General features: G+C 41.8%; 1 protein-coding gene across 3 annotated transcripts in view; it reads left to right on the top strand.

The window, feature by feature from the left end:
• NDRG1 (N-myc downstream regulated 1) overlaps positions 1 to 12,961 on the top strand; it is a 166,382-nt gene extending 153,421 nt beyond the window's left edge. For 2 of the 3 annotated variants that reach the window (XM_086966247.1, XM_086966248.1), the window contains 3 exons: positions 5,112 to 5,147; positions 7,774 to 7,825; positions 11,419 to 12,961. In XM_086966247.1, the coding sequence (XP_086822373.1) occupies positions 5,112 to 5,147; positions 7,774 to 7,825; positions 11,419 to 11,657 (327 nt within the window). In that variant the 3' untranslated portion in view covers positions 11,658 to 12,961. Of the gene's footprint in view, positions 1 to 5,111; positions 5,148 to 7,773; positions 10,687 to 10,738 lie in introns of all 3 variants that reach the window. The other variant, XR_015309930.1, reaches the window with a different exon arrangement.
• Positions 12,962 to 27,790: the final 14,829 nt, after the last annotated feature.

Here is a 27,790-nt window from a genome sequence, read left to right as displayed (position 1 = left end):
AACACGACATGTGAAAAGCTTGGATCCCCCTGTCCAAATTGTACATAGCTCCCGCCCTACAGTAGGGCTAAATAAACAATTGCCTTTAAATAAGGAAACCGTGGTCATTCGTAACAAAATGTCGCCCACATCTAAGCATCTACATTTGCCTCCAGAGGCCGCCCCTATTGTGTGTGTGCTTTCGGGAGTCCCTGAACTTACAAGGGGGAAACATGAAAGCCATATGGACCTTAGAAACAAGGTCTCATTTTGGCTAACCAAAAACAGACCTCTACTGCCAAATGTTGATGGGACCATACTTAGTGTCAGAAGGGTGGGCTGGCTAGGACCTCTACGCAAGGACTTGGTGGGCGATCTGGTACTTGTTAAATTTAGGTCTAACTATGTGGTTCCTTATCTCCAATCCTGGCAGCCTCAAATAGGTGATGGTCCTATATCTATATGGAACATATGTGACTTCTATCCTAGTTCATTATATGTCTAGCTGAAACGCAAAAATTCATAGCATGGTCGGTCTTTCTTTTTGGGTTTTTTCCTTAAAGTGCGTCTGTAGAAATATCGCTCTTTCTTTCTTATTTTGAACAACTAGAGAAAATTACTATGTATCATGCAAGTATGTAATATGTTGGTTTTAATAATGTATTGTACGCTTTAAAATGTTTGTTTTTATTTTGTGATGTCTTTTATGGTTAATTGTACCGAATAAAGACTTGTGTGACCTGAAACTGAACAAAACAAACACCATGATCCTGGATAGACATTTCTTATATTATGTGATAATGCACTGAATATAAAGATAATTGCAGAACTAATTGCAGTGTTTTACGGATTTATAGTGCACATGAGAACAAGTATAAACTCCTGTGTTGCATTTAAAAAGAAAAATGATAAATGTGTTTTGGTGTCAGAATAATCCTTTAATTAGAAAAAAACACCTTCTTACTTGTAATAGCTTAATACAAGCAAGTAGTGATTTCACAAGGTATTCTACTTCAATGGGCAGATATGCACACTGTGCAACAAAAGCAAAGAGAGGAAATACAAGTTCATAGCTCTTCCTGTGCTCACTCTTCAGTGGTCTGCCACTACTGGTGTACTCACTCAGCCTTTTCCCAAAGACCAGTATTACAGCACAGCCTCTGCATGATCAAATCTAAGCACCCCACTGAGAGGAGTGAGTGGAACAGCACATTTTAGGCTGTCCTGCATTTTTATTCAGATAATAAAACGGTGAGCATGGCAGCAGTTGCTGTCACTGAGAATGCTTCCCTTTAAGGTTAATATTTATGGTGAAGGGTTTTAAAGAACAAGATGTGTATTAGATATTCGAACTATTGTGGGCAACATCGCTGTTGTCTCATAGATGACACACGTCTTAATATCATGCTTGAAGCTTATATTAACCCTAACTTTTACTTGCAACATGTGGCAATATGGGTATTGTGGTGTTATTGTAACTTTAAAAATGTTGGTTGAAATGATGCTAGAACACTTGCAAGTTATGGAAAGAATAAAGGGAATAACCTACCCCATCCCTTTAATATAAGGGATATTTCAAGCCCCCTTGGTATTGTGTGCCTGCAGCCAGTGTCTCGGTTTAGGGAACTCCTTTCTATTCATATTTACTAGGGCATTTGTACGTATTACATGTTTATAATCCTCCAAAGTTCTGCCCAATTCAAAGATTGAGATGTTTTTTTAATCTCTGCAATGAAATGAAAGCCACTGGAGTCTCCAGGATTTGAGTTCATGCTCAAAAATGGAATTGAGATGGAAGAGGAAACAAATTTTACGGTAGATTCAAATAGTGATGTGGTATTATCCAGGGAGAAAGTGTTAACACACTTGACCTTCCTGTCCGCTGAGCCTTGTGCAGGTTTTCTTGGCACTTGCATAAACCCACCAGCAGGGACAGTGCAGCTCCACACAACTCTTCCCAGTTCAGAGTAGAAAGGTGACTCAAAGTGCTGTAAACTTTGCAATAATCTGCAGCAAGCTTTGCAGTCGGGGCAATTCCAGCTCTGCTCCTGCAGTCTTTTCTCCTCTATGGGTATATAGACCCCTTTACGGTAGGCATTCAGTTGTACACAATTCCGGTTGATGCACAAAATATTTATCATATGATGGTTTAGTCACACTGACATTCATCCTGAAGGTTTGCCACATTCCAAGCTTGTGTTGGTTACATCCTCTGAAAAGATGTACACTAGACCGAAAAAATAGGACTAAATCTTGATACTTCAGTCGGCCATAAATGTAAATGATTGACTAACACGTTCAGAAGTGTATTTTTTCTTCTTCCCTTCTGGAGTAATGTAAGGTTTTCTGTAGGTAGGGTTGCCAAACTCCCGTCCCCAGGTGCTTCTCATGGAACCACTGCATATGACACTGTATACATCAGTCTTGATGGTTAGTAATTAAATGTATACCTGTTCCACTTATTTAGTGGACATGTTTTATTTAACCCACTTGTTCTATGTCCTATCAACCGTGGTGGCCTAGTATATAGATAATGGAAATGTATTGTGTATGTATTAGAAAAATCTAATTTGTATCACAAAAATCCCTCTGACATTATTGTAAAGGAGAGGTGTACTATTTATTGGCTCCATCTCCTACACAACTAAAACAAATCCTGGTCAATTTTATAGCTCATTTAATGTGATTACTGACAACTTTTGTCAGATAGTTTCAGTGCTTCTTGGATCATCAGGTCCTGTACTTTCAACACTAACATTTATGCAAAATGTGCAATTCCTTTGTACCAGAAGAAACCATTAATGTCTAAATTGTCTATTTTCTTGGCACACCCAAACAAAGTATTCTTTCCAGTTATCCTTTCGATGTCTGTCCTCAATTTACTGTAAGACTGAAATAGACTAGTAATCGACATCTGCATGCTTAACTTGACTTTTGTTCAAAACAATCTGTGATCTGCATTGCGTCTTATAACTCAAGGAAAATTGTGACACAAGAATGTTATATCCCCTATATTCTTTAGAAAGGGTAGTTTGCACCTTCAAGCAAGTCTTCCAAAATAGTTTGTCTAACGGTCATGCATTCCATTTCATTCTACTTGGGTCTTGCTCTTTACTATGCTCTTAGGTCAAATAATATTCCTTTCCTCTAACTCAGTTCCCACAACTTTTAACTGTTTTTATCCCAGTACATATTACTATGCATATGTTTCTTTCGGTTTTCTTCCATTCTTTATGAATGCAGAAGTCTTGGTGCTGTGTTAAAACCCTAGATCTCTTAGTTGCAGCGTAAATTCATTCTTTCCTATACTTTCTATTTTGCTAAAATACAGATGCAAATACGACGTGTGAATTCCTTACGTTCTAAATTTTTTTGAGGATCTCTCGGTGAATGCATATGTACTCATCTACAGACCTTGATCAAACACGAGTTTAAAAAGACCTGGGGTAATTTTACACATGCCTATAACGTCATCACGCATTATACCCTTGATGGTCATCAACTCCAGCTGTCGAGTAGTACTCTGAATTTCGCATCCCAGTCAAAATATCCGCACTATAGAACACAGAAGTGTTTCAAAATGCTCCCTAGGTTTACTTGTAAATAAGGGCTTGTGGAGAATATAGTCCTACTTCTGGTTTCGTAATAATGAATTATCTTACTTTTCAAGTGCGGTTAAAACAAGAGGATGAACTTTCAGCGAATTAAAAGAAATAACAGCTTTGTAAAATCAGAGGCCAGTTATGAATATTCTCACTTCTCATCCAGTGTAGATGTCAGACAGAACATTTTTGCTGGTATGTGTTGGCTTATTAAGGGGTAGCCCTTTGCACTTTAATTCGTTTTCCTGACCATAATGTGGCTAATTTGCTTAGAATGGAAATAGGTTGACGCAAGTGCTTTCTCATGGCCTATCATTTTTGCAATTACACTGCAAATATGTAGTATTCTGGGGCTTAAGTGATGGCCCTCATATTAAAAACTGACATCAAACAAAAGAAAAGAAAAAAAACAATCTGTGGTCCTATCTTTGGATGTATAATCAATTGGAGGAGGGAGAGAGTGATCGGATCCTTTCAGTCTCCATTTAGTTACTCCTAATCAACAGGGGAAAGGATCACTTATCCTGCGTAAACCAAGGTCTGCAGGTAGGTAAGTGGGTGTTTCCCAATAAAAGACCCTCATACACGCGTTTTTTTGATCTCTCGTAGCGGTATGATGTGTCCCCGCTCTTTTAAACACGTGAGTGCGTAATCCTTGGGTGAGTTCTTTTGTGTGCACCCTCCGCCAGGAGGCTTTACCTTTGGTTTAAGGCAGTAGTGATCGTGGAAAGGTGAGTGAAAAGTGGTGATATATTAAAAATTGACCGATATTGCCAGAAAATGAATTTTAATAAGTCTGGAGTCCGACAATTATAAAAATAATTTGTGCAGCTATAGAATTGGTTATGAATTCTAGCACACTCTGTTAGTGTGGTAAAAAGGTCGACATGTTTCAGCCTTAATTGCCAAATGGTCAGTAGGCTTTCTTCAGGACCGATAAGAGGTGCAGTGAATAAAGGTGAAAGAATAGGCAAAATTATAACCTGATTCCTCTGGTAGTAGAAGGTCGCATTGTACCTCTACGCATTGTAGAAATTGCTTCTTCAGGGAGGAGGGCGTACGGAGGGAGGTTATACTCAAGCCTTCACCTCCGTTCTCGCAGCATGTGCTGTCTCTGCCACCCCTTCACCCAGACTCCAGATTTATTAAAATTCATTTTCTGGCAGTATCGGGCAATTTTTAATATATCACCACTTTTCACTCACCTTTCCACGATCACTGCTGCCTTAAACCAAAGGTAAAGCCTCCTGGTGGAGGGTGCACACAAAAGAACTGACCCAAGGATTACGCACTCACCTATCTTTGGATGACCAGTGTTACCAAGGTATGTAACTTTTTAAATGCTGGTGTTATTTGAAAGGAATGAGACTTTTATACAACATATATCATAAATGTATTATTACAGGTAATCGAATGTACCCACAATGAGGTCCCATTTGATATTCTACACAAATACACCAGTCTGCAGAGAGCAAGTGCTGTTTTGGATTTTCTAAAACACCATTTGATAATGTTTTTTTAATTTTACAGATGTCAGACTGTGGAGGATTCCCACAAGTTGTTCAGGTATGATTCCACATAGCTGTTAGCTCCTTTAAAAAAGAAAATATTTCAACTTGTACAATTTTAACCTGCTGCTTATTTGTTCTCCCATAGGTTTCTTTTGTCATTCCTCACCAATCTTATCCCTACAAACCCTCTATATCTACCCATCTACTTCTTACTTACTGTTCCATGAAGTAATTGATACTGTTCTTTTGTATGACATTTATATATTTATATTCACAGAAAAAACAGTTTCTAGTTAGTTGAATATGTCAGTGACAACACTAATGTTTTGAACTCAAACCCACAGATTCACCAGTTGTAGTTTAGAGAGTGAACTATAACTTGCACCCTCGCCATGCACTGCTTAGGACCTCCCATATTACATAATCATGACCTGTTCTATGACCTAATTTATGGCATCACTGATGATGTAACCGACCTAGTCACCTACATATAAAGTTACATTTACCTTTGTTTTTTGCAGTGAATTTCTAGGGTTTATTTTTGAACCAAAAGTAGTAATTACCATATGTAAAGCCAACCCATCCCCCCGAATGCTATGCATGGCAGGAGTGTGCAGAGCAAGGAGTTAGCAACAGGGCCTAGCCCACAGTCATACCCTGTGGCCAACCTCTCCTGCAAGCAGCCAACCCCACACTGCATACAGACTCTTATTGCGTACAATGTGGGTTGGCTGCAGGGCCTGGCTGTGTGCAGCTCCTCACAGACAACCACCTTCAGGCAGCTGTCCCCACACACAGCCTTTGGTCATGCATGGTGGGGGTAGACACAATGCCTGCCTTGCGGAAAGGATCTGCTTCCAACTCCCCTCAGACAGCCAAACCCAAGCTGCACACAGCCTTTGGCCGTGCTCAACGTGGAGTTGGCCATAGTGGCCAAACCCCCAGCAGGCTGGTAACCCCACACCATGTAGAGTCTTTGGCGTGCACAGCATAGGGTTGGCCACCGGGCCCTGGGGACCCCATCACCTAGGGCAAAACATATATTAAGGTGCAGGAGCATGCAGCCCCCTCCTTGACCCTTAATTGGCCCCGGGAACTCAATCTCAGGGGCCAGTTCCAATCAAAATGGGCCATGTGGCCTCCCTCCCCCAGCCTGAAAGGCACCAGCGACACCATCCTTCGGGCTAAATGCAAATAAACAGAGGAGGAGGTTGTGCAGCCATCCTGAGCCCTGGGGACCCCACCCCAAGGACCAGAATTAAATGGGATGGGGCGTGCAGTATCCCTTCCCGAGCCTCAATAGGCACTGGGGACGCCATCTCCCAGAGACCAATATAATAAAGGGGCATAGTCCACGTTGTCTACCTCCCAGAACATTATTTGGCCCTGGGGCCTTACATTTATTTAAAAGGGGGGGGGGGCATGTGGTTCACCTAACCGGGTCTTTGAGACCCTATCCCCTGGGGCCAGTGCATGTTCTTGTAGCATTCCACTAGTAGGAAGCAGACTGACTCCATGCTCAAGATGAATAGGAACTAATACATATTAGAACATTGGAAGCTTCATTGAAAACAATGGAGTGTTCCTGGCTTTTAATGGCTGGTATAAGCCCGGAGCTCCAACATTCCAATGCTTCTTTGTTCACAGCTCTGGCTGTAAACAAAGGCTTCAGGGAGCCTGAGGGAACTTCAAATCCCCTTGCGCTCCCTAAAGCCTTTGTTTAATTTGTTAGAGCATTCTGCCCTCTAGTGGCAGAATGTTCTAATAGCTGTATAGCCCTTCGTAGCTGGGCTATACCGGCTATTAAAGTCCCGCTGCCTTTTTAAAGTCCCTCGCCTTCAGCTCAGGCCTTTAGCGCTGCAGCGGGCCTTTAATAGCCAGTATAACCCGCTACGGAGGGCTATAAGGCTATAATGTGCCCTGATGGAAAGATATCACTGATTTCAAGATAGCATACCTGCGAAAGGAGACACGGACCACTTCATATATCCATTATGTATCCCGAATGAAATGGGTTTGCACTACTATGAAATATTGGTAGATTTTTGTTGGCAGTTAATGATAAAGTGCTTGCACTTTGAAAGTGTCAGTATTTTGTCTCGCCTTGTTCTTTTGTTTGAAGTCCTTGGTGCATATCAGGTAAACAGTTCTGTGTCCTCATTTACATCTGTGGATGGCATTTGGCCATTCACAAGAATTGTGTTGGTGCTATTTCCATCAGTTGGCTTATAAAGCCGTCTGCAATATTTTAGTTTGTAATGCAAAATGTTTATCCTAGTACTATTGGCAGCAATAAAAAATGCAGCACAATGGAACACTTTGGTGCCAATGTCCGGCACCGAGAAATGTATCACTGCAGGCTAAGTGTCTCCTAAAAAAATAAAAAATCTCTACTTAGTCTCAAAACTGTGCCTCTCGTCTGAATTTTGACCAGTAACGTCGCACGATACTGTGATTCCTTGTTTTAGGGAGAGCGTTTTATGTGTGAATAAAATAACTGTTGAAGTCTACATATAAATGATTCCTTTGTGATGATGCCATGCTTTGACATTAAGTCAAAGCTGTCAATGCATTCCACAACATTTAACTTACACAACCTATACAGTGATGGAATAGGCACAATACATAGGCAGATGGAACAGCACAGCAGAAAACGTGATTTCTATATTTTCCTTTTGCAGCCAGCAAAACTTGCAGAAGCATTTAAATACTTCGTTCAAGGCATGGGCTACAGTAAGTGTTGACTACGGCGATTGTAAGAGCTATATTTGCAATAGAGTTTGTTTTATTCAGACTTAAAATTATTGAGTGTCACATCTCAAAGATCCTGATCGCCCAGTGGCATGCTCGTGTTCATATTTCCCGTCTACCGTGCATGCATCAAGGTGCACATTTGATGGTCCATTTAGGTATTCTTTAAAAATGTTGTATGGAATTTCAAAATCCGGTTGAAATTTCAGTCCGAAAGATGATTAAACATTTCCCTTGACTGATTAATCCTCACAGCCCATTTGTTAGATTCCTGCCACCACATACCACCCTTACAGTAATGTTTGTCAGTTGTGTATTTTCCTCAAGTGATGCCTGTTTCGCTTCTCTTTTCAATTGGTAGTTATACATAGTACAGGCCTAGATCTTGTCTTACACTTTGTAGATCAGCGTTGGGTTATGTGCACCTAAAATATACCCAGAAAGTTTCTAGAAGTAACTTTGCAGTCACAGGTTTAGTTGTGTGCACACCCTTTCAAGCATGGAGATGGGCAATGCAGCCCTGCTTACCAGGCAAAGGTCTCCAACAGCTAGTGAGTTGTATCCAGACAGAGATTTACATCTAGACATCGATCTGTGGATGTGGAGATCTCTGCATACAGATTTACCATCCTGCACTGGGCCTAGGGGTAAGCCGGTAGTACTAGAAGAGTAAGTCACACTAAGTCATACCTACTCATCAGAAAATTCGTGCAAATCAAGCCTTATAGTGTGTTAGTTAGCACAAATGATACACCCACATAAGGTACTGGAAGATATTGATTCCAGAATAACCACGTCAAAAGCATCGGTCCATTCAGCACCAAAAAATCCCTCCTTGGCTTAGACCAGGGATAACTGCAGTCAGTGGCTGCAGGAAAGGCCCCTGCAAAGCAATGACTCCATTTGCCTGCCCTGACTGAGCTCCACTCTGATGGAAAGGGGTATTTCCAACTATTTCCAGGCTTGCAAAAACTTAAGTTGGACATATGAGTGTTCAATATTGTCAGGAATGGACACACAACCAGGCTTTTGAGCGGCCTTCCTCATATACCCCCCAATGGGGCAAATATTGCAATGTTGGACGGGGCTGGTTGAAGAAATGCAACCTCTAAAAGAGCCTTTTTCAAGATCCCAGTGAACCAAAGAAGTTTGCCCTTGCCTGCCTAATTAAAAAGAACATTGAATTTAGAGCGCCTCTTTTTGTGTTGAACTCTTTTAATGGGTTGGATTAGAGCGCCTCTTTTTGTGTTGAACTCTTTTAATGGGTTGGATTGGTGAGATCACAAGGCACGAATGGTCATCAGGGTGGAAGGGTTTTATAGTACTTAAACCCTCCAGGTTTGTGAGGTCTTTTGGAAACAGACCTGGCACCACTGGATGCCTCAAGTACTTGTTTAGGTCCTTCTAGGGTAACCATCTAACGTACAGATTTTCCACGAGTCCTCTTCATGTTTCATCAAGGCTTCCTGTTATGTAGCAAACTTCTCTGTGTAGGAATCTCTCTGCCTCTCTGACCTCCATATTCCTACTCCAGATTTTACTGTCCCTACTGAAATTGTGTATATCTGTAACCAAAATACTTTTTTATTTTTTATGGAGCTTGTTCAAAAGCCAGTAAATATGGTAGCCCCCAGATTATACAGTCTATCAAACCTGTTGCTAAAATCTTGGTGTCTCCTGAGTCACTGCCAGGAAGATGATAGGCTTCCTCCTGTCTTGCTTTGTTCTTTCATCCCATCACAATAAGAGGAGGTCTGGTTTGCTGGCAAAGTTGATGAATCAAGAACTTCAGACATGGGTTCTTCTCTTGGCGTGCATGTTTAACAAAACATTGCATGATGATTGGCAGCAATCCTCCCTGGACCGCAAGCTGTAAATGTGTAATAATAAAAAAAGTACAATTGCAGATATTTGTAATAGATCTATTTAAAAAAAGGCCCGTACAATGTGTGATCTACCACTATTAAATTAGTGTGTCCATCCCTCACACCTAGTGGATCATAGTTTCTATAGCCAGGTTCCACATTATGGCAGGTGCATAGGTGTAGCTTGTTACTGTGCTACCAGTCTATTTCCCTGGGTTACATCATGTTAAGACCTACAAGCAGGTAAACATACAGGTGTGTTTACATATAGTGGTATTTATGTAACAGGAACCTAGTTGAAAAGAGGGGTAGTATATGATCAAAGGAAATGATGCAGTCATTGTGTGATTGGAGGAGTAGCTTGTCTAGGAGAGAGTAAGCGTCGCTGCATAATGATGTTGTATTCTTTAGGGGCGTGCATATTTAGCTCTTTCCTAATTGGAGCAGATGCTCTGTGTTTCCCTGTTGTTGTGCCTGCCCCAACTTGATAAGATACTGCAGACACTGGCACAGGTTCATAGGTGACTGGGGCACAGCACTGGTCTGTCATATGCACCTCACAAATGCACAGATCGAAGCTCTGCTTCTACCGTGATATGGCTCTCGAGATTGAATGGAGTCAATACACACACCTGTGATATGTAGAGCACCTCATGTTTGGGACAGGCCTGTTTAGTGCTCACTGCTCTTTAGTGCAAATACTTCACTATATCCAATGCCTCATAGAAATTGCATGAGCAGTTCTATAAGTCAGGGGCCCCAGTTGTCTGTTCATAGAAATGCATCTACAATCTGCATAGTATTAGTGTCACAGACTTGTTGTCAGTTACATATTTAGACTATGGGCGTGTTACATTTGTGTAATTTGCTTCTGTGTAATTATGTGGAATTTGAACAAACATTATGCAAAATGTAAAACCTACATTTAGTGCTACATTTCAAACATGAAATGCGTCCTTGCTTCCATTTTGTATGAGAGTTTTGCTACATTTCAAACATGAAATGCGTCCTTGCTACCATTTTGTATGAGTTGTCATGTGCAAAAAAAAGTGACAAAAACCCAAGTACCACGCACAACAACCACTTGTGTTTTATCATTCACGTCATTCTCTGTCCCTGAGCTAAAACTTTGCTACAAATGTGGTGCAATGGCGTAATCTCATGAATGTCTAGTAATGTGGAATTCCTAAAACTAGATCACTAGCAAGTTCTAGCGAACATGATCACTCTGGAGTATCGGAGACTGAGAGAAAGGGAAAGCTAGTTTGGTACAATTATTCTTTAACTTTAATCTTTAGCAAGCAGGATCACTTCGATGTAATGGAGGCAGAGAGGCTGTGATAGCTAGTTGGGCGCAAATAATCTTTAACTGTTCTCTGTTCACAAGGAAATTTGAAAATACAACAGCCTTTGTTAATTTTGCAATCTGTAAGGATTACAGATGCAAATAGTCAATTTAGATTTTTTTATTAACTCCAATGGTGTGTGATATTTTTGCAAATGAGTTGTTAAACAATATTTTTGGGAGACTATATGTAGGCCACCCTATTCTGTAAACAAACTCTGTAATTAATAATGGAAGATAAATCCACACTAGTGCTCTACAAATCTTGTTGGATGTTTTCTGCCGAGCACGTATTTTGTAAATTTATCATCTGTAGATGCAATTCATTTTTGAATTCAGCTAATGCCAGTATGTTCTTCTTTCAGTGCCTTCAGCAAGTATGACCCGGCTTATGAGGTCTCGCACAGCTTCTGGGTCCAGTGTAACCTCAATGGAAGGCAATAGAAGCCGATCCCATACCGGAGAGGGTTCAAGAAGCCGTTCTCACACCAGCGAAGGCAACCGAAGCAGAACCCACACTTCTGATGGCAACAGAAGTCGCACAAACTCAAATCTCACTCCCAACTCTGGTAGCAACGCTACACCCATGGAAGCCACTTGCTAAGCCATTCTTCAGCGTACTAATATTTCAGCTCTACTACTTAATGACTGACCACTGTGCATTGCATCTCGGATTGGTTGTTTTTTTACGAAGATTGTGATTGGCCAGAGGTTTGCAGGGACCAAGTAAAATAATTGTTTGGCTAGCTAGTCCGAACACTGTTATAAGTCATCATAAATACCTGGAGTTTGTCACTCAGTAACCGATGCCAAAGCCTAAAACATTTGCCAAAATGTTGTATAGATGATATGGAAACCAATTTTACATGACCCATTCACTTGTCTTCCTGTTTAAAGTTAGTCGCCTGCTCGAGTGAGCTTTTTGTCTCCGAGAAGCAATGCATGACGGTTACTTATTTAAGTTATGGAACACCTAAACCTTGAGTTTCAGACTCTCATGTACATAATTAATTACACATACTACACTGTTTAAAAAGTTGTTCCTTTTCTAATTAAATAGTATACCTATTTTCTATACTGAATATATATATATTTGTACATTATTATAATATTGATAATTAAACGTTGATTTATTTTTTGAAAAATCAAATCTTTGCACACAGTGTGCAAATTCCTAACGCAAAACTAAACGCTCTAATGCATTTGAATGTTTCATAAGGTGACAAATTTAAATTAATCTGTTTTTATCTTTAGCCATCTGGAATTTAAAATGTATTAAAGCACTTTGATCTCCATGGCATTACTAACATTTGAACTTATGTGTATGTTTAGCGAATCATTCCTACTACAGTAGGTGGCACACCATACAGTTCTTTCTAATTACGTGCGGAAATGTTTATAGCCAATAAGATTATATATTCTGCCGCATTCCATCTCTTGACAGCGAAAGATGAAATTAAGCCGGTTATCACTACTACAGTAAGACTTGTGCATGCCAGTATATTTCTAAATGGTTAGATGCAAGGTTTACATTTTGATTGACAGACAGTAACCTACAGATAGGATGATTCTAAAACGCTCGTTTTGTAGAGAAACCTATTCGCAAATGCTCACTCCTTAGGCAATGGCCATACTTTTTTTTTGTTTGTTTTTTGTTACTAAGTCATATTTTTCTAAAATGCTGGGGTTGGATATATCTGTAAATACCGAGCTTTGTCTCACATTATAATGAGAGCCTTAGTATTTCAATGTTAGGATTACGAAAGCCCTGTCTGACTTCCAGTATGACAGTTCCAATTCAGCAGGATCATTTTAGATTTGTTTATGGCAGATATAAATGGGAGGGAGGGAAATGCTGTTGATGAGAAAATTGTATTTATTCAAGAAATAAATGTGGATCGATGGAAAGTTGAATTGTGTTAAACTATTGTCGTCGGACGGTCCTTATACACATGCGCCCCCGCGGCTTCCATGGGCATCTAATTCAATAAAGAGAAATAAGGTTGGTGCTAATAAGTAACACGTGGACAGGAACTGTGCAATTATAACAAGTATTAACAAAGCACTTCTTTTTGGTTTGAGGTCTGGCACAGCGAGAGCTTCAGCCATTGAACAAAAAAAGAAAATGGAGAGGTGCTATTGCCTGGCCCGTAAGGTCGTTGGTTTCACTGAAGTGCTACTCACATTTTGGATCTACAGAGGAGTATTTCATGTTCACTTGCTCCCAGTAGTATTCCATGTATTTGTGGATTAAGTGCGCACACCTATGCGGAACTTTTGGTGCACTGCTTCAACTATGAACACTACTTGCACTGCAATGGAAGCTCAGTGTGTGCAGTGCTTTGTTGAAGTCCCATAAACACTTTGGATCAGCCTATGGGACAGCATGCATAGAGTGAGAAAGTTGTTGAAAGAAACGATCTGGGGATGCAGAGCGCATATGAACTAGAAAGCTGATGATTGAAATGGCCCAATTTGTGATACCCATGGGATGGTGAGGTGAATTGTCTTAACTAAGATGGACACCACTTCATCTTAGGTGAAGAAATTCCTCTTGTCTGTGTATCCTCTTGTCTGTGTATCCCAAACTCAGCAGTCACACTGTTAGGCAAAGAGAAAAACGTGTCTGGCCCACAAAGAGTATGCAGTGGAAGCCCTGCTCACTCTCCGTCCATATTGGTCATTGGCTTGTGTCATTATCCTTCTTAAATGCTGGCTTCTGATTCGTAAATAGGCTTGTTAGTCCCTCTTTGGTACCGCCTTGCCTGCATTTTTTACCACCCATAACGACTGGACCTTTTACTTGGCTGGTTACAGTCTGCATTATAAGTGGGTGACCACTATTTTGTTTATTGACTCTGATGGGGACAATGGCGGCAGCTTTTTTTTAATATTCGCATGCTGAGCGCAGCGCCTGCTTTAGGAACACAGAGCTCAGATAAAATTTTATTTTTAAAACTTTGCTGAGCGTGGCGCCCACCCCTTTTAACTTTTTTTTTCTAAACTTTAATAATGAGCGCAGCGCCCACTTCACGAACATCTTGCTCTGCATTAAAATAGGTATTGCTTTTGCAAAACTTTGAACTATTGGCATTGTAAATGACCATGCCTTTCAATTTTTTTTATAAAAGGCATTGCCATTTACAATGCCAATAAGCTCAAACTCGCAATTGCAAGACCTATTTAATTTTAAATGCATGTTCTATGTGCAGATTTGTTTTCAAAGATTATTTGTCCCAGCCAGACAGTTTTCAGCATTATAGATGAAGCAAGATTTGATTATGTCAATCTACTTGGTATTAGTGTAGAGATGGTTTTTATCCCGCTTCAATATAAGACCGTGGACATGGTCCAGATGGCCATTAACTTTAAAAGTGTCCAGTCTTCTCTCCAAGCTTGGCAGTATGAGGGGGCAGGGTGTGCCAGAGTATTGCAGAGCCCCAAAGGGCAGGAATAAGCAAAGCAAAAATGGGTGTTGGAGCACCATTGCAGTAGCATGTGATAACCTAAAACATCTATTGCAAAAATTGCTTTAAATAAAAATAATTTACATGAACATTTTAGCGTTCTGTGGCACGAAACGATTTTTTTCTTAATATTTGTAATTTAGCAGTACATTTTCAAATGTAAGATTTATCCACTTTTACGGGAGATTGTTTTGTAAATATTTTTTAAACTTAAATATTTTGGTATGGTAAATGGACATGTAATTATCATACATATCGTATGATTATACATATGAATAGGATTGTGTATGTGTGCAGACAGTGCTGCATAAGTTATGCAAAACAATGCAAGTAAGAGAGCCTTGGCTAGTTAACAGATTTCAGGTGGAAAGCTGCTCAGTTATGAGGCAGAGCTACAAGATCACAAACACTTTAAATTTGCTCACCTATGTTATTTTTAGCAGAAATTTTAAGCTTAAACTAAGCTCAATGTCATCCACGCCAAGTTAGACAAGTGATCAAGCCTGTTGCCACTTTTTAGCAAATTCTTTGGGCACATGATTAGCAATGCTATCCTCATCTAGCACAAATAACTACCTTTTTACCATTTTAGGCACAATATTGGAGCTTTGGATTGACAAAAACATCAATGCTAACCTGGAATAAGTAAAACTAGCTTATGGCTTGTTTCCGAGAAGCATTGTTGTTGTGCAGGCCCAATTGAGCACCCAGTGTAAGTCCGAACCTTCTCTTTAAGGCATGGTTTGGACTTATTTTTTACCTTAAGTGAAAGGCACATATAAAACACATAAGTAAGGGTGATTTGGACATTTTGGAGTTTACCATCCAAAAAAGAAAAACAGTAAAATAATATAAACAAAATCCTATATTCATTTAATGGTGTTGGAACCCCCACAATAAAAATAGCAGAAAGACAGTTAACTTTTTTCAGTGCACCAAGCCCACATCCATGGACTTGACACACTTAGCAACGATGGTAGGACTCAATGCATGGTCCACAAACTTCCAGTGCAGTCTGCAAAATATACTTTCTAAAGGGCAGTCTGTCTATTCGATCAGGTTCTAAGTTGGATATCCTCCTTCCTAGCAGGCTGCACGCAGGAAATGCCGCTAAGACCACCTTACTCTTACAAAACAGATGTCATCTGTGGGGTCCCCCAGGGCACAGCAGTCTCCTTTGCTGTTACACGTTTACATCCTCCTATTATCCCATGGCTAGTCATGGCTGTTGATTCTACATCTACGCTGATGACTCTCAGCTCATCTATCCGCTTGAGTGCTGCTCAGTCTCATCAGGATTTTCAATCTACCCTGAAGATCATTTGGAACTGGATGGACACCAACTCCCTCAAGCTAAGTGTGGATTAGACTGAGCCAGTTATTCTCAATCACAGGACGGATGGGCCAACACCTATGGGCCCTCTGCGCTCCTTGCATCTGCTCTCTCTGCAAAAACCCTGGGTGTTGTGGCAGACAATCAGTTGTCCAGCATTCCCTGGATCAAGGCTGTCATGGTGTAGTGCTTTGGTCTATTGAAATTCATTAGGAATTTGCTCCTCTTCGGTCACCTGAGGCGTTGAAAGCAGCAAAGTAATATCAAAAAAGATTCTTTTCTGTGTTCTTCAATGTAAGTACAAAAATAACATTTAAACGTACAACGAACAAAAGAAATTTTACATTGAGAATATAGCAACACGTGAATTCATAATTTGCATTTATTATTCTGTATACAAATTAGAATGCTTAGTGCAATTAAAACCATATAATCACAAATAATTTCAAACAATCAATAATATCGAATAAAGAAAATTCTCAATTTTGTAGTTTTTACAAAAATTCCATCAAATATATAAAACATTAAACGGAGACCATTTTATACACATCTCATTGCTTCACTATATAAATAAAACAGTGCAAGTAAAAACGGATTTAACTGTATCCTTGTAGACACAACGATACAGTTAAATCTGTTTTTATTTGCACTGTTTTATTATTACTTTGTCATTCCTGGTGTACCTGGGTAACTTTTTTGAGTAGTTGAAAGCAGCAAATGCACCAGTCATTGTGTCCCACTTAGACTATGCAGACTTTGTGTTTGGGTCTCTCTGAAACTTAATTCAAACTACAAATTATTCAAAATTCAACTGACAATCTGTAAAATACCAAGACACACTCATATCTTTTCTGTTTAAATGAAGCTTCTCTAGCTCCCTGACAAACAGAGCTATTTTTTAATGGCTTGTATTTACAAATCCATTCATTCAGCCTTTGTAGCAAGCAACATTAAGAGATGTTCCTCTCTTCTCAACCAGTTGAGGATACCTTGATTCGAGCAATAGAGCAAGGGGAAGGAGCTTCTCTGTCCTGTCCCCAATCTTATGGAACTCTTTCCCTTACTCGTCGGGCTGGAACCTCACTTCCTGAGGTTCAGGAAGCTTTTGAAGACCTGGATGTTTAGGCAAACGTTTGATTCTCCTGGGCGCTCTCTCCTCTCCCTCATGGTTGTCACAGCACCAAGAAACCCTTGGATGCATGTGCACTCTAGATGTTTTTCTAGTGTAACATAGCATTAGTTGAGAGTTGCAATATTCTTCCAATGCATGAAACTGCGCCTTTTAATGACCAGGATGTATGTCCATCTTTTAGTAAGAAACGGAAGACCTGAACAGGTGCTACTGGTATGTACTTTCATTTGAAAAGCCACGGCTGAGAGCCCGGGAGGAGGTTCCAATACTGTCTTCAGCTGTGCCAGAGGAGGAGGAATTCAATTCCTTAGGGTTTAGAGGTGGAGAAGCAATCAAACATCTGGAAGTTCTTCACTTATCCAATTGGGAAAAGAAACTCTGTGCTCTCCAGTTCACCCGCAAAATATGAGCACAACAGCTCCTTAGGGGGACAAGTGGATGTTATGCAGGCATGCATTGATACCTGAAGTCCTGAAAGAAGCAGATAACTTGTCACCAGCTGAACACCTTTGCTCTCTATTGCATGAGGTATGAGAAGAACACCTAGTGTAGGTGTCTTTTCTTCAATAGGAGCTAATTATAATCCATGAAAATCATCCTGAGTTACCAATAATAGTGTTGAAATCATGGCTAGAAAAGATGACGATATTGGTCACTGGATGCACGCTTAGCAGCAGTGAACACCTAGGTGCATCAGGCGGGGTTGCCAGAGTAAGATAACAATGTATTTGTCAGTCTGGAATGCCTTTATATGACTAATACATAACAGCTGCAGTGTTCTCCACACCAAGGAAATAATAAGTTGTTTCTCCAATTCCACAAGATTTCTCTCAAATATCCGCTTTAAATGTAATCTGGAAATTCAACTATTTCTCTCGAAACAGTCATAAATTCTCATACAATATACACTTACATCTTGTATACGCACTTTTCAATTTTGGTATCAATGCCAATTCAGCCAAGAACAAGCTTTAAATGTAATAGGCTGGACTGCACACACAAGGTACTTCTAGGTAGCTTGGGAGCTACCAGTACCTCATAAGCTACTTGTTGAAGAAGCCTGCTTTAGTGCATTTAGCAGATTCTGGAACAACAGGATGGAGAAACGCAATCAAATGCCATGAGCGAAATAAAAATTAAACCAAGTTCTTAAAAAAAAAAGAGTAAACCTAAAAAACCCATAATTTTTTTATTTCCATAGGCCCTCCAAAGCTGCCTGAGGCAGGATGGCAAGGTCCTGCGACAAACCCTTGCAGCTTGCTGACATTTTTATTTGTGTGTTTGGCTTTGGTTATAGCAGCGTCATGGTTGTTTAAAAATAAACAAATCTGCAAATTCCCTTATTAAACAAGTGAATTACAAACAGAAAGCCAGTTTTAGGTGGCTATTCACGCACACCTGAAGTAATGCAGCAGATGCAATATTTAACATTATAATCTAGAACTATAAGGAACGTCTAAAACCACAATGTAATTAAACACCTACTGAAACAATATTACATTTATACTTGTCTTTCATAGTGTTGAGTTGTTTGGCAAGAAAAGTCCTCTGCATGTTTAAATATGTGCACCCCTGCCCGGAGTGCCCAATTGCACTGTGATCTCGAACGTAATGGTGACTTATTTTGTTATAGGCTAACAGAGGCCACGTGTGTGCGCTAAGACATTGGCCTGTCTCACAAATTGCTGTCTTGTTGGACAGGAGGGGTGCTCAAAGCTCTACCCTCATAGTGAATGTTGGAAAATGGCCCTCTCTGAAGAGTCACCCCAGACTTTTTGCCTTCCTCCTCTTTTCCTGACATATTATGTTCGTGTTAGGACCCTGAGCATTTTACCACTGCTGGCTCGTGCATGTGCTTCTCCCCTAAACATGGTAACACTGGTGTATACACAATTGCCATATTTAGTTTACCGTCCAAGTCCCTTGTAAAGTGGTATACCATAAACCAAGTGCCTATAACCAAAGTGTTACTATTGGGGCCTGCAGCACTGATTGTGCCACCCACACAAGTAGTCTTTCAAACCTGCCCTTGCAGGGCCTGTATGCGCAGGTACCTGCCATTTTGACTTGGCATTTAAAGCTACTTGCCTGGCATGAAACACCCCCGCCCTCCCCCGGCGTAGCGAGGTGCAAGCACTGGGGCTCTGACTCTACCAAGGCAATATACTACTGGACCTGTGAAGAACTCTGCCAGAAGTAAAGGCTGCTGTGCTACATGGATTGCCACTTTGCTTGACTGCTGCTCTGGGAAAACTGCTTTTCTGCTTTGCTATGCTTCCCTGCTGCCTGCTGTTCTCTGCTCAGCCGAGGACAAGGACTGGACTCCTCTCACCTGAGCCCAGAGTCACTCTAAGGGTTTTCTGGCTTGCCCCCTGTTCTGATCTGTCAATCCCACTCCTTTCAGTTTTGAATTTACCTAACCCCCAGTTCATTGATCACACCCCCTTTGCAAATGCTCCAACCTCACCATTAAAAGGACATGGAACCTCTCTAGTCCCAAATGACCAACCTCCTCCCCAGGAACTAGTATCCTCCGACGCGGCCCACATGGGCTTACTCTGAGAAACTCCTTCTCCACTCTTTCCCTACACTCCCGCCACCCCTCACCCAACACACAGACTTGGCTACGCGCCTGGATGATATATCTCTTCAGTTGCACCTTCTCACTTCTGACTACATGACCTAAAAGTCCTCTATAATCTTTTCCCCTTAATCGGCTCTCTCCTCAGCTCTGTGAATGTTCCCAGAGCTTCTACTAGTGAAAGTTATCGCAAGGATCTGCCTTTAGCCCCTTCCATCCCGAAATCCATTCCCTTACCGAACACTTCCTCCCACCCCAGAATACACAAGACCTTCCTGGCATCCACTGATCTCTGACCTTCACAACTCTTATTCTACCTGGTCCAACCCCATCATGATCCAGTCAAGACAGATTCAATCCATCCATTCAAACCCGTACAGAGTACCCCCTCGCAATCTTAGAGACAGCAATAATAACAACCTCACTCGTGTGACGGTCACCCAAACTCCTTCCCCCCCCCCCCCCCCTTATCCTCACTGACACTTGGTTAAATCCCTCTTCCACTGCGATCTTAGACCTCCTAGTACCTCCCGCTCATGACATAATTAGGCTAGACAGTGCTCTGAAGTTGGGCGGTGGCCTTGCCTGTATTCATAGACACACAGTCTCAATCTCTCACTTGGAGTCCTCTAAGCCTTCCTCCTGTGAATACTTCTGTCTCAAAATCTCAAGAATGAACCTACAGGCTTGTAAACTTCACACCTTCTACCACCCCCGGGAGACAATCGCCCCTTCATTGAGCAACTAATGGAAATCCTCTCTGCCAATGTTGATTCAACCGTGTCCCAAATCTTCGTTGGTGATTTCAACCTTCACTGGTCTAACCCCAAGGACCTTGCTGTATCTTGCCTTAAATCATTCTTAAATGATCAAGAATTGACTCAACACTGTGACCAACCAACTCATATTAAAGGAGAAACTCTAGACATCATCATCTTGAAAGGACAGACCATCTCCTTGGATTCCATTACCCTGTGTGACTGGTCCGACCACCACTGCATCCTCTTTTATATCAACAGGGAGGTGTCGATGAGGAATGCTCAACTAATGAAATCAAAGATATGAAAAAGGGATCTCAGATCAATAAACTCATTGTAATGTAAATCGGCCCTCACCTCCCAAGCTGACTTGGTTGAGGTGCAGTCCTTCACCGACTCCTACAATTTGACCATCTCCAACATAATGGATGCCAATGCTCCAATCCAACAAAAAAATTCCTCAACAAAAATATCCAAGCCTTGGTATAATGACAACTTAAACACGGAGCGCCGCAACCATAGGGCAGTTGAACATTCTTGGCGATCCAATCCCTCCTCGAACCAACTTAAACTCCTTAGAGAGGCTAGGAGCCTCTACAACAAACAAATCAAGGTTTCTCTAAGGCGGACTACTTCAGACACCAACTGGATCAAGCAGCATACTACCCCAAGAAATTTTCAAATTGGTCAAACAGCACTCAGTCTCAGGCCCAAACCACTCTGACCCAGGTGGCAGCCCTCCCTCTTGCGACTAGCTTGCTTTCTTCACAGAGAAAACAAGACTCCTCTCAATTGACCTACCTTCCCCCATTGCTGTATCACCCCTTGATCCCTTAGAAAAGTGCAGATCTACCAGCCTCATCACCAAGAACAATGTGTCTTGGGGCACCTTTACCTTATTCAGTGAAAAATACATCAACAAGATCCTCCAGAATATCAAACCATCCAACCCCTTCAGTGACCCATTGCCCCCGACCATATTAAAAAAATCAAGAATGCACTCATCCCCTCCTGGACAAGGATTGTAAATGCTTCTTTCTCAAGGCACGATCCAGGATTGCCTAAAAGCAGCCCAGGTATCTCCTATTCTAAAAAAAACTAACGCAGACAAAGCTGATCTCAATACCTTCTGCCCTATCTCCAACATCGCCACCCTAGCGAAACTCATAGAAAAATGCATACAATCTCAACTCTGGGCTCACATAGAGAATTACCAACTCCTTGACCAGCAGCAATCCGACTTTCGAAAGGGGCACAGCACTGAATCGGCGCTCACTCACGTTATGGACAACATTTTAAAAATGCTTGACCAAAACGAATCCTGCCTCCTGATCCTCCTTGACCTTTCTGCTGCATCCGACATGGTTAATCATGACAACTTCCTCGCCATTTTGAAAAACAGGATGGGCTTCTCTGGTCAGGTGTTACAATGGTTCTTGTCCTTCCTTCACCACAGATCTCAAAGAGTCGAGGCAAATGACTCCCTCTCCCAGCCCTCTCCAGTTCACATGGGGGTTCCCCAAGGGTCCGCCCTATCTCCTATTCTCTTCAATCTGTTCTTGGAACCTTTCGCTAACTCATTAAACTCCACTAAAATTCTCTTCCATATATATGAGGACGATACACAACTCTATTTGAAAATCTCTTCCCCGGAAAACATCATCTCTCTCAACACTACCCTAAAGTCTACTCAAAACTGGTTAACTGAGAACCATCTCCTGCTCAACACCTCCAAAACGGAATTTCTGCTCATCTCCCAACCACATCCCCAAGCTAGACATGTGGCTGAGTCACCTCACTGCCTTCAACTGCACTCTTCTCATCATAGACTCAGCCGAATTGCTCGGAGTCACCATGGACAAGCACCCCAGTAAAATACAATAAAAAAGACAGGTAAAAACAGAGATTAGATGAGTCTTTTAGTGCTTGTTGGGCGAGGGATTCTAGGGCAAGAATGTGATTGATGGAGTGAGGTGAAGAAACAAAATTTTGTTTACTCCTTGTGAAGTCATTTCCTCATAACTGTAACCTTTATTAATTGTGTGGTTTGATATACTAATCAACGTAGTGAAGGACTGGGCTAATTTAAGGCCCAGCGGTGCCAGGGGACAACACCTAAAACCTTCGTGGGATACCTGTTCCGGCGTACAAATTACAGAGACACGGGACACTTCCTTCGGTGTCCAAGATCAGCGTTTATTTACTGCAGGGACACAGAAATCGCTAGAAGTACAACAGAGTGTATGTTCAGAGAGTCTGCTTCGAATTGCAAAAGTGGATCGCTCCTTTTATACACATTTTTGTCATTGCACAACATAACGAACAAAAGGTTACAACTCAGTTCCCACAGTAAACTTCAAAAGGATCGCATTCATGTTTTCAGAAGCCCGGAACATAATTACAGTAACATGTCGGTTCCCAACTGTAAAAGCACGCTATCTCGCCATTAGGCACATTCCATTCTAGTCGCAAATGAGCTAAGAGAAGGGACAGAAACAGGTGCAGGAAGACAAAGACAGGCAACAGATTGAAAAGAGTGTGGGGGCAATATCGGAAGCGTGATCACAGGATCAAAGGATTCGAGCCTAACGTATGCAAGGCTGAAACAATAGACCGGCACGGCAAGATGAGCCTCGAGCGGAGCCATCTGCCTTTGCCGTGTCATTCCCCTAGTCATAAAGGCACACTCAAAGGAATATGCATCTTCCGCAAGAGTTTGGGAATCCCAGGGTCATCGAGCGGACATTGTCCATTCGCCGGCTACGTGAGGGCAAGAAACAAAATGGATGCCGTATCTAAAATGGAACCCGAAGGTTCAGATGGAGAAACCCTAAAAATAAGACGAACCCTTTCAAGTAGTGTAGCGAAAACACGTACACCTACTAATCTCATCATTTGCGGTTCGTGGATACCAAACTCATCCATATCCGAACAAGCCCAAAACGTTGTTCCGATTCTCACGGAACCTCAGACGCTCCTTTTGCCCTCATGTAGGCAAGCACTAGTCGATATCAGAATCAATATCGATATTCATCAGATCGTTTAGATGTTGCTGGAACATTATTCTATCCATCAATGTCTCTCTGGTAACAGATGGCCTTCTTATACACGTTGTAGCACAAAGGCCACATAAGGCTGGACCACACTGCACACAAAGACAACACGTGAACAGAAACGTCACAACAACCCCTACAATCATCAGAATCTTCCAACCCCAAGTCGACATCAGACCCCAAAACCATCCTAGAAGCGTCCAATCACCTTCATCCACGTGTATGGACTCGGAGATTTTATGCAACTTCGAGATGGCTTGATAAACAGTTGGAGCATTATCAGGTATGAAAATACAACAGCTCGAATGGATCACCTTGCACACACCACCTCTATCTGCGAGTACGACATCTAGAACCATACGGTTCTGTAACGTCATCAGTCTATCCGCTTGAAGCTCTGCTGTCAAGTTACCAAGTGTTATAATAAATGGGTCCACCCACTAGTACTGGGACCTGGGTAGTCAATGATATATGAGGAGGGGTCCCAGATGGAACAAATTAGAACACAAAAATCAACAGTTTGACAAAATTCACTTCATCAATATGAATTTCAAAGAATGTTATTTAATATACATCCTTCTTTGAAAACTAATTACCAAGTTTTTTACAATAATATAATTTAAAGCATTTCATGATAAGCCCAGAGAAAAGCGTGAAGGGGGGAGTGAAGGAAGGAAATTTGTGCAACATCGGTTCAAATTAGTCATAGAGAAATAACATAGTATGCGGTCTCATCAGTATTTGCACATGTAGTACCACATTAGACATTTACACATTGTCATGTATCAACTCATAAAATAAAACAATCCTATCCTGTTAATGGCTGGCACAGTCACAAATGAACAGTTTGCCAACAGGTAAGAGCAGATAACAGTATGTCGACGTTTCGACCCCAGTTGAGCAGGCGACGCTATTGCCCTACAGCGGGGTCTTCCTCAGGACGGGTGATAGTGGGGTGTGGGGGTAGTATACAAGGGCACACGAAGCACGATGATTCTAATGGCTCCGTCTGATACCGTTGTTGGGCCAAGGGCTCCTAATGTCAAGAGAGCGTGATCCTATTCACGCTGCGGCGCTCCTAGGTGTTATTTTATATGGAAAACAGCTTCTACTGTTGAAAAATGTCTCATCATTAAAGAGTGCAACAAGCGTTTACGCTCGCAATGGCTTTTCACTTCAAAATTATTGCTTGGAAATGCTGCCTCTTCAAAGGCGCTAGAAATTTCCTCTCTGGTTTTTCCTGCGTCCCCGAAGAATGGAGAAATGCAAGCGGGAAAGAAACCTCGCTACTCATCAGCACATCACTCCGTTTACTCGAGTGACTCACCGCGAGGCCAGGAGCGGTAATGGGAAAACGGGCAGCAGCTAGATGTCAGTGCTTTTAAAAGCACTGACATCTAGCTGCTTTTAAAAGCACTGACATCTAGCTGCTGCCCGTTTTCCCATTACCGCTCCTGGCCTCGCGGTGAGTCACTCGAGTAAACGGAGTGATGTGCTGATGAGTAGCGAGGTTTCTTTCCCGCTTGCATTTCTCCATTCTTCGGGGACGCAGGAAAAACCAGAGAGGAAATTTCTAGCGCCTTTGAAGAGGCAGCATTTCCAAGCAATAATTTTGAAGTGAAAAGCCATTGCGAGCGTAAACGCTTGTTGCACTCTTTAATGATGAGACCTTTTTCAACAGTAGAAGCTGTTTTCCATATAAAATAACACCTAGGAGCGCCGCAGCGTGAATAGGATCACGCTCTCTTGACATTAGGAGCCCTTGGCCCAACAACGGTATCAGACGGAGCCATTAGAATCATCGTGCTTCGTGTGCCCTTGTATACTACCCCCACACCCCACTATCACCCGTCCTGAGGAAGACCCCGCTGTAGGGCAATAGCGTCGCCTGCTCAACTGGGGTCGAAACGTCGACATACTGTTATCTGCTCTTACCTGTTGGCAAACTGTTCATTTGTGACTGTGCCAGCCATTAACAGGATAGGATTGTTTTATTTTATGAGTTGATACATGACAATGTGTAAATGTCTAATGTGGTACTACATGTGCAAATACTGATGAGACCGCATACTATGTTATTTCTCTATGACTAATTTGAACCGATGTTGCACAAATTTCCTTCCTTCACTCCCCCCTTCACGCTTTTCTCTGGGCTTATCATGAAATGCTTTAAATTATATTATTGTAAAAAACTTGGTAATTAGTTTTCAAAGAAGGATGTATATTAAATAACATTCTTTGAAATTCATATTGATGAAGTGAATTTTGTCAAACTGTTGATTTTTGTGTTCTAATTTGTTCCATCTGGGACCCCTCCTCATATATCATTGACTACCCAGGTCCCAGTACTAGTGGGTGGACCCATTTATTATAACACTTGGTAACTTGACAGCAGAGCTTCAAGCGGATAGACTGATGACGTTACAGAACCGTATGGTTCTAGATGTCGTACTCGCAGATTTTTGTGTTCTAATTTGTTCCATCTGGGACCCCTCCTCATATATCGTCAAGTTACCAAGAGCACTTGCAGTTATGTTAGCAGTCGATTCTACCACACGAGTCAACTGTCCCAGGTTCCTACTATTAACCATAGGTCCCCAAAACGGTAGGAAACCCTTAAAGAAGTCTCCTGCTTCTTGACCGGCAGTGTCCTCTTTGCTAATAACGTCTCTCACAACTCTTGTCTTGTGATAGTCTGAGGCAACTGTAAAAGTCGGTGGCAAAAGATTCGCGATATAACATGTGCCCGAGAAGTCACGGGGCAATCGCGTATAAGCGCGATCATAGCACGCAAAATAGGTACCCTTGGCAGTCAGAAATACAGGGGAAGAGAGCATCGGTAAAACGTATGTCTCAGTACAAGCACTCTTCCCAAGCTGAGCTCTCGGATTTCGACCAAGACCTTGCAGACAGAAATGACCAAGGTGGGGTACAATCCAGATTGGAGACGAGCTCTTAAGCTGTCTATCACCCACTGACATACTATATTCGGCCTCACTCAGATCCTTGTAGGCTCGCACCTCTTCCTCTGGAATATGCGATGTATCAAAAATATCTCTATCCATATCCGCAATCGCTATCGCCAAAGACTTGTGGTACGGGCCAGAACCAAGGTCTGTAGAGCGTGGCTCTCGACGGGGGTATGAATCTAGTGCACTACGAAACATGGTTTGGAACGCCCGAGCTGAACCCTGGGAGCTGTAGGGAAGAACTAAATACAGAATACCTTTATCCATGGTATGTGGCATAAACCCACACACCCAACAGTTGGTAGTGTTCATCACCAACTGATGCTGATGCAAAAGTTGGACAAAGGAATTGTTCATGAATTCCGCACGTCTGACCTGTTCATGTTGGGGCAGAAGATGAAAGGAATGTGGAGAAATAGTGGGAACGAGAACAGAATTCAGATCATGTGAGGGAGAAGTAGGTGAAGTGGAAGGCAATAGCGACTGAATCCCAAAATACACTCCACCCACCAATAACATAGACACAGTTAGGAACAACATGAAAATCTGAAACAAAAAACATTTTGTTCGTAAAATCTTATGCAATTTAGATCTTTGCGCCGACCTCATCTCTATTTCTGACAGCTTAGAGAACTCCATCCTCTAAAGACCGTCCGTAACGTTCTTGACGCACCTGATTCTGAGTAGCGATTGTCAATTCCCAGGAGTTCCCAGAAACCGACAAAAGTAACCGACCTAGTGTCAGAAACCTGCTAAACAGAAGTAGGTACCCGTACGGCCCTACGGCCAACCCAGATGGTAGGTTTTAATTAATTAAGCATTCAATTTGATATAAGTCTCCTAGCTGCACAGAAAAGGAACACACGTGATATGTAAAACAAAATAACTCAAAATCAGGAAAAAATGCAAATGTCCACAATATTCATAGCAACAGTAAGGGGGTAATGTAAATTAAAAAACAAAAGGGAATTTTTATTTGTCCTTAATCACGCGATCGAAGAAAATATCGACATTTTCCAGGTCGAGTTTGCTCTTCAAACAATGGTTCAGGTGGCAAAACAGTGTTCGATTGTTCAGGTGACGGTTCAGAACTTGAATTCTCCAATGCTAAAGACAAAGGTACAGTTCCAGATGATTCAACAGGTGTATCTGGCTGAGCTGGATTGTTCTCTACAGGTTGAGCATCACTAAATGGCACATACTTTGGAATGACATCGGTCTCAGTCGGGGCAAACCCTTTCCTTATCCAATTATTTGCTGGCAATGGGAGTGGTACTCTCTTCGTGTGGGTGGCGTGCACCCGGTGCTTTCTGCCGTCCAACTAAACTGCAGTCCTCGTTGCCAACAAGACTTGGTAGGGTCCCACGAACCTTGGCTCAAGATTTCGTTTTCTCCCAAAATTGTGGATTAACACCCACTCGCCAGGATGGAGCCGATGTCCAGG

Source organism: Lissotriton vulgaris, chromosome 4_1 (genome assembly GCF_964263255.1).
Source record: "Lissotriton vulgaris chromosome 4_1, aLisVul1.2, whole genome shotgun sequence".
NCBI lineage: Eukaryota > Metazoa > Chordata > Amphibia > Caudata > Salamandridae > Lissotriton > Lissotriton vulgaris.
The sequence above is the reverse complement of the archived record's forward strand: the minus strand, read 5'-3'. Positions and strand labels throughout refer to the sequence as shown.